The 7,500-nt window shown below is 38.8% G+C and overlaps 2 protein-coding genes across 2 annotated transcripts in view; one reads left to right on the top strand and one right to left on the bottom strand.

Annotated features, from left to right (window-relative positions):
- The window catches only part of LOC135195841 (synaptotagmin-15-like), a 682,485-nt gene that overhangs the window by 616,871 nt on the left and 58,114 nt on the right, over window positions 1–7,500 (top strand).
- The window catches only part of LOC135195234 (synaptotagmin-9-like), a 23,832-nt gene that overhangs the window by 3,380 nt on the left and 12,952 nt on the right, over window positions 1–7,500 (bottom strand). Inside the window, exons 3-4 of the mRNA XM_064221502.1 lie at window positions 7,391–7,495; window positions 2,268–2,426 (exon numbers count right to left, since the gene is read on the bottom strand). Coding sequence (XP_064077572.1) covers window positions 2,268–2,426; window positions 7,391–7,495 — 264 coding nt within the window. The remainder of the gene's footprint in view (window positions 1–2,267; window positions 2,427–7,390; window positions 7,496–7,500) is intronic.

Below are 7,500 nucleotides of genomic sequence, written 5' to 3'. Positions count from 1 at the left end.
TCAATTGGTTACCTAGCAACGGGACCTACAGCTTTTTGTGGGATCCGAACCACATTATATCGAGAAAGGAATTTCTTATCAACAGAAATGAATTCGACTGATTCCACGTTGGCAGAGCAGAGAATCGAACTCGCGACTACCGAATCGGTAGGTGAGCACGTAACCCACTCGTCCAACGAAGGGAGCTTCCCATTTCCCTATCCGGGGAGATTGATAGAGGCGAATGTTAGACAAGGCCGTGGTGATTGATGCAGAAAATAATCGCAGATTTTTGTAGTTATTCCTGCTGTAGACACGATGGCGGGATGAGAGCCAAACACCAAAAAGTTACACTGAACATAGAAGGATATCTGCTAAGGTGTCGAGAGTTCAGAAAAGTGCCAAAGGATGCAAAGGATCGCCAATATTACTCCTTTAAGGAAGGAAAAAGAGGTGAGACTGATTTTTTGTCTAGAAGAGGTGAAGCAAGGTGGTTGGAGTCATGGGGGCTGAAAGGAAAGGTCGCCAATTTGAGAATAGGTGACAAGCTTGATTAGGGAATTGTGGGTAATCAGACGAGGAATACATATTGTGGCAGATTATCTATGCCAGGGGTTCCCAAAGTGAGGGTCATGACCCCCAAAGGTGTCATGACCTTTTCCTGGGGGTTATGGAGGATCCAAGATTTTGAGGAAAATTTCTTATGATATTTAGGGATATTTGTTAATTTGTTTATATTCAATTTTTGTCGTACGACTATTTTCGTTCCTACTGCTTGATATTTTATTTTCCAGATGTCGAAGAAACGAACAATAATCTGTAATTGAATGTTTAAAATGTATCTGCGCCATTGGATATTAGCACATTATCAGGAGGCTTATAAAGGTGGGGGTCATGGTAGGTATGGTACTATTGAAAGGGGTCACAAACTGGAAAAGTTTGGGAACCACTGATCTATGCTATCCAGAAACGCATTAGTGCGCTTGATACAGAGGACAGGAGCTACGCGGTGACTGTGGGAGAACGTGCTACTAATGAGCATTCTGAGCAGGTATATTAAACAGATATTCTGTTTAGGTTTTATGCAGAGGGGATTAATCCGTGTTTTCCAGTGAATGTGGCAATGGTTTGTTTCCTCTTTCCAATTTTTTGTTTTCAGGATAAAAACGGCAGTGGCTTTATGCTCCCCTTTTTAATTCAGAGGAAGAAAAGGCGACCATTTAATGGTTCCCAGAACTGGTCTATTCAATCTGGAAAAGTCAAATGAGAAAAGCTTTCATGGCTTACAGTTTCCGAGCACTGGTAAGTACTGTTGAGGAAAGTTGCCCGGATAACTCCGTTCAAGTACCACAAATTAAGAATACAATTACTACTACTTTCACCATGACTCGAGCGCTCGGGTTTAACAAACAAAAGAATATTATTGTTTTTGACGAATTTCATTTCACAGAAAGTAACTCTCATTCCGTCTGTAGTATGTTTCAGGAGTTCGCCAGGAAAAAGGCTGTATATAATTCTTACGATAGAATGAAATTCAAAGAATTTATATTCTAAAATCTAAAGGAATATAGTTACGGTAACCTTACAGTTACATTCACCTGGGGGTCCTGGTTCAAATCTTGTACTCTAAGATAAATTTCTTACCTTGTCTATGCATCTCTCTCTCTCTCTCTGTGTTTCTGCCTCTGTCTCTGTCTGTCTGTCTGTCTGTCTGTCTCTCTCTCTCTCTCTCTCTCTCTCTCTGAACGCAATGAGTGGACAGGTGCATGATCCATACTTTCTGTTTATATAGGATAGTCATGAAACTAGTTTACCCCATTTGTTCTTACTCTAAAGAGTGTTACTCTTCCGGCTGTCTTTGGAAAATCTGTTTGGAATAACTGCTAGCACCAACAACTGTAGGATAAGTACCATAGACATGGCATCAAAGATCACTGTTTTAGAAAGACTTACGGAAATTCTTAGAATAACCTAAAAAAATAAGTTACTGTCATTACATTACGTTAAATTATCTAGCCTATATATCAGTGTACACAAAATTAGAATAGCATTATATTTTTACAAGTAGACTCTTAATAATATTCTGAGTATTAGTATTCATCATACATATGGTCTTTTTTTTTTAAGCTGAAGGTATTATATCTTTTTTTTTTTTTTTTTTAAAGCTGAAGGTATTATATCTAATCTTTATTAGAAAAGTTTATATTTCTGACAATCCAGTGGTTATAATGATGTCGGCTACGGATATTTAACGACAGGTACAAATGAAACAAACAAAGAAAGCTTACTTTCAACTGTTTAGCTGAGCCCACCGTGACAGTTAGCCTCTCCAGATTGTTGTTGTAGCATAGCGAGACCTCTAGTTGACCCAGGTCACGTGGGCTTAAGCTGACCTCTCTCTCCAAGTCCCGTCGCAGCATTCTCTTGCCCTCCCATGGAGCCAGATCCTGTCGAGATAATCAAGGATTTCAGAAAAATGGATGAAAATTTAATAGCAAGTTAAAAATGCGTCGAAGACCTCTCGGCACAATCGAGTTTTCTGTACAGCGCATAATGATGTATGAGCCGTTGCCCTTGAGGTTTTGAGCCAGAGTCCTGTGGTGGCATGTCTTATACCGTTGCCAGACACACGATTATGGCTAACTTCAATCTTAAATAAAATAAAAACCACTGAGGCTAGAGGGCTGCAATTTGGCATGTTTAATGATCGGAATATGGATGATCAACATACCAAATTGCAGCCATCTAGCTTCTGTAGTTTCTAAGATCTGAGGGCGGACAGAAAAAGTGCAGACGTACAGACAAGGCCGTCTCAATAGTTTTCTTTTGCAGTCAATTAAAAATGGTTAGTTTCTCAAAATCGACACATCTCCCGTAGATAATCGCCAGCAATAAGAATATTAAATACAGGACTCGCTCCCTCTTCATTCCCTGTTTGGTAAGATGAGTATCAGACTTCTACTGATACCTTCAAATCAATCCAAAACCTTGAGAGTTACAATTTTCATTTTAAGGTTCCAGTCGTAGTAGCTATAAGATGCTTGAACCTTTCAACGCCTAGACCAGATTGGAATGCAATTCCTTAATATTTTCGTCAAAAACTAAATTATCTCAAAGAGGCAATAGCGCAAAGATTACGATGCATTAGGAAGTCTTTGCATAGTAGGAAAATCGTTGCAGACAAGTTGCTTTAAAAAAGGTTGAGTTGAGCTGAATATAGAATTTAGGCCAAAGGTCGATCGCTGGGACCTATGAGGTCATTGAGCGCTGAAGTGGAAATTGACGGTAAAAGGTTTGAAAGGTGTTAACAGGAGGAAAACCTCAAAGCAGTTGCACTATAAATCAAGTGTTAGGAGAGGATGGAAAGTAAGATGAAGAAAAAGAATGTGAAAGGAGGTACAGTACAAGAAACGAAAGTGGTTGCAGCTAGGGGCCGAAGGCACGGTGCAAAGAACCTCTAGTAATGCCTACAGTGCACTACATGAGGTCTCCCCTGACGGCACTAACCTCCTACGCGGACTTTACGAAGGAGGAAAATAATAGGACTACATCCTACGCTCCAAATGAGCACCGAAGCAGACGAATAAAGAGCATCAAGGGTAAGAGAATATGTAAAAATAATGTTCTCCTGACGAGATATATTAGGAAGTTATGTCTCGTAAAGGCTGGTTAATATCTGCCATATTAAGGACAAGAACGGCACACATATAGGTAATAAAGAGGCAGGGAAATATGTAATTATTAGGACATTGCCCAGTGACACATTCCCACCCATTTTATCCTTCATATCAAGCAGTCGACTTTCTTGTCACTTCCGCCTCTAGCGTTATTGAATTCCATAACGACATACGGGAGGAAATTCTCCATGAAATTTGATGATCTCAAAAAAAAAAAAAAAAAAAAGAAAAAAAAATCGCCATCTTTCAACGGATTATTCTTAAGCTCAGGATTGAGTTGGTATTACTGTTTATGGGTGCACATTTTTTTAAACATTCTGCTTACGAGGAAATTAGTTTCCTAATGTCTATTTCTTATTATTTCCACAAATTAGTTTCCTAATGTCTATTTCTTATTATTTCCACATATCTGCTCATTACGAAAAATATGTAACCTTTTTGATTATAGATAAGATACACGTCAAGATAATTATATTTTTTTTTTCTGGCCAATGACAGTTGACAGGTCTAACGAATGCAAGGTTTGGCGGAGTAATACAGCGGTCTGTTACTTACAGTATAAATTACACGACCATCTAAGAAGATAAAGAGCTTCGCTTGTTCTAAGGGCAACAGAGAAAACATTTCTGGAAGAGAAGTGGATTATGAACTGGCCATGGAAATACTTCTGTCAAGATGGGGCAGATGCGTAGTTCTGGCAGGTGGGTAAATCGAAATAAGCAATACGCAGCTATGGGTAAAAAAAAAAAAAAAAAAAAAAACGAAAAAAAAAAAAAAAAAAACGAAAAAAAGGAAGGAGGTATGACGCGGCCGGCGGGAAAGCTGAATATTTGCTCTAGAACTAGTTTGCATAATTTGTAACCCCCAGTACTGCGCAGTCACCTCCAGTAAATATATATGAAACGCTTAATAAAAGAACCTGCAGCCGTAGCCAAAAGGTTAGGTTTCATCATCTCTTCCTGGTAACAAGGACTACTGTTGAATGATTCCTTACTATTGCGCTGCCAGAGCGCAATAATGAAAGCTTAAGCCTCACTTATCTTTACTATACATTAAATGAGCTTAGCTGTCTAACCTCTCAGCTCCAGTGGTCCTATATTCCTTATATCATTGGAATGTGAAGCAGCCTCTCTGAGGATATCGTGCAACTGGAACTTCAGGAATTTCAAGCGAAGATGTAATGCATTACAACCCTAATCCAATTCTTGTATTTTGATAATTTACAGAGTTTTTTCCTATTTATTTATGAATTTGTTAATCTATTTTGCCTCTTTAATAAGTGATCCCTTCTTAGTCTATTTCCCATTACCTTATGTTACTTCTCTCTAATGAATACCGTATGATTTAGAAGCTTGAATCATCTCATTGGCCCCTGTGGGCTGTTCCATATGAATAAGAATAATAATAATAACAACAATAATAATAATAATATCAACATAATCGCAAAAACTTAGAAAAATCATAATCTGGACCTATGGCTAACAGAGCTCTATTTTTTTACTCCTGCATCTGCAGACTAGCTTGTAAATAAAAGCGGAGACTGGGAATTATTATTCCCTGCATTACGTCACAGAAAAAGGTCAAACATGTTCGGAGTGAATCTTGTTGTGCGGCAGCTGAACTTGTAGCCCTAAAGAAGAGAGGGATTCTCAAGATGCTTCAATTATGGAAGACATGAGGAAGATGAGGTCATCTTTCTTTTACGCTTCTGGGGGAGACCAATGTCGAAGCGACCTTAAAGGTGACACGTCTTTTACTAGAGTAGCGGGTAACCATTACTACAGGGTGCAGCCCCACACCCCCGACCCCCAAAGGAAATTTTCATATTTACATTATGTATTTTACACACTGTTGCCTGGCTCAGATCCAATACTCCTGACTTCATTGAACCTAACGAATAGTCCTCAAAAAAAAAAAGAGTAGCGGTTAACCATTACTACAGGGTACACCGCCTCCCCCCAACTCCGCCGCCCCCACCCCCCAAAGAAAGGAAGTGTTCAGATTTACAATATATATTTTACACACTGCCGCCTGGCTCAGATCCAGTACTCCTGACTTCATTGAACCTAACGAAATGCCCTCAAGGAGTCCAGATCTTAACGTAATGGATTTCACCACGTGGGGTTTACTGTGACATCAACTTCATTTACAGAGAGATGTCACAAACATACAATCATTAAAAGCTCTGTTGATAGAAACTTGGAACAATATCCTGCTTGGAGTCACCCAAGGGGCGACTGGAAGTTGGGTACAGCGTCGTTGCGCAGCTGCTGCTGCCCTTGGAAAGCATTTTGAACCAAATCTAACATTTGAGCTTTTGTTGTTTTAACAATATTTCTATCACTAAAAACTGTTTTTCTATTTCCAACTATCAATAAACTGTAAAAAATGTCCTGATTTTTTTTTTTGCATTGATATTCAATGTTTTTTTTTTTTTTTTTATAATGAAACTTACCTGTTCGTTTTATACGATCGTGTTCCAGAGGACATCTTAACATTCCAGTCGAGTTTCTTGGAATTCTCTGGAAAACCAGCTAATCGAGGAAACCGAGATCATTGCCTTTATCTTTATGTTGACGCATCAAAAGTAAACGAAAGTGTACCAATCTAGCGCTTATAACAATCCACTTTAATTATATTGATGATGTTGTCAAATACATTGTTTGTGTCTCTTTTCATTCAATGGAGTGAAATAAACATTATTCTGCCGGTAACTTTTTCGCCAATCCTTACAATATTCATATGGATGTCGGCAGGAATACTCGAACAAACACTTGTGAACTAATTTAAAATTCTGAAAGGAAAAGCGAAACCATATGTATAAAAGCATCTACAGGTAAAACTTGGATTATATTACAAGCGTTCTACGTTCATGTAGTCTCTGTTTGTTAGAATATGGCAAGTAAACAATACGCCGAAGTTTCTTCTTGTCTGCACAGCGTATAATGCTGTATGAGCCGCGGTCATGAAACTTTCATTCACGGCCGGTGGTAGCCTCTCCTATAGTGTCGCTAGACGTACGATCATGGCTAACGTTCAACTTCAAATAAAATTAAAACTGCTGAGGATAGAGGGCTTCAATTTGGTATGTTTGATGATTGGAGGATGGATGATCAACGTACCGATTTGCAGCACTCTAGCCTCAGTAGTTTTTATCAACTTTTCTGTACTGCATATAATGCTTTATGAGCCACGGTGGTGGCCTGTCCTATAGCGTTGTCAGACGCACGAAATAATCGCGCATTTTGAAAAGTGAGAATGGATTGCAGTTACCTATGGCTTCGGGTGCTGAGAGGTTTAATTTTCCTCTGATTGAGGTAATAAAAAAACCTAGTGAATTGATTGACAAAATACATTAAATAAACTCTGAAACTAATTCTTTAATTATTATACGGAGTACATTAAAAAAGAAACCACTTTACCCCATAGTAAGGTAAAACATTTTACAGAGTAACAAGTACATTACAAGGAGAGAGAGAGAGAGAGAGAGAGAGAGAGAGAGAGAGAGAGAGAGAGATCGTTCATCCAACACTACTGTTATAAGCATACAAAGCCTTGCCTGCTCTTCGGATAGTAGTTATACAGCATCCATTAAAAGTAAAATCTGTATTTTATAGAATATAAGTAAAACCTGTATATTATAGAATATAAGTCAAATCGGTACACGGTCACGAAACAGGGCCATAAGTGACGTCAATCAAATTCCTCTTCCAGGCCTAAAGTATTCTTCTCACCTTTAGCATAAAAAGGACGTGTCCGATCACTTGGTGTTTCTTGTCTCGATCAACGTCGAAAAAGGTCAGCTTCAGGGCCCTTTCTTCCAGCTCTTTGGCCGTGATCTGAA

The sequence above is a fragment of the Macrobrachium nipponense genome, chromosome 16 (assembly GCF_015104395.2).
Source record: "Macrobrachium nipponense isolate FS-2020 chromosome 16, ASM1510439v2, whole genome shotgun sequence".
NCBI classification, from domain to species: Eukaryota; Metazoa; Arthropoda; class Malacostraca; order Decapoda; family Palaemonidae; genus Macrobrachium; species Macrobrachium nipponense.
Note: the sequence above shows the minus strand (reverse complement) of the source record. Positions and strands in the feature narration are given on the sequence as shown.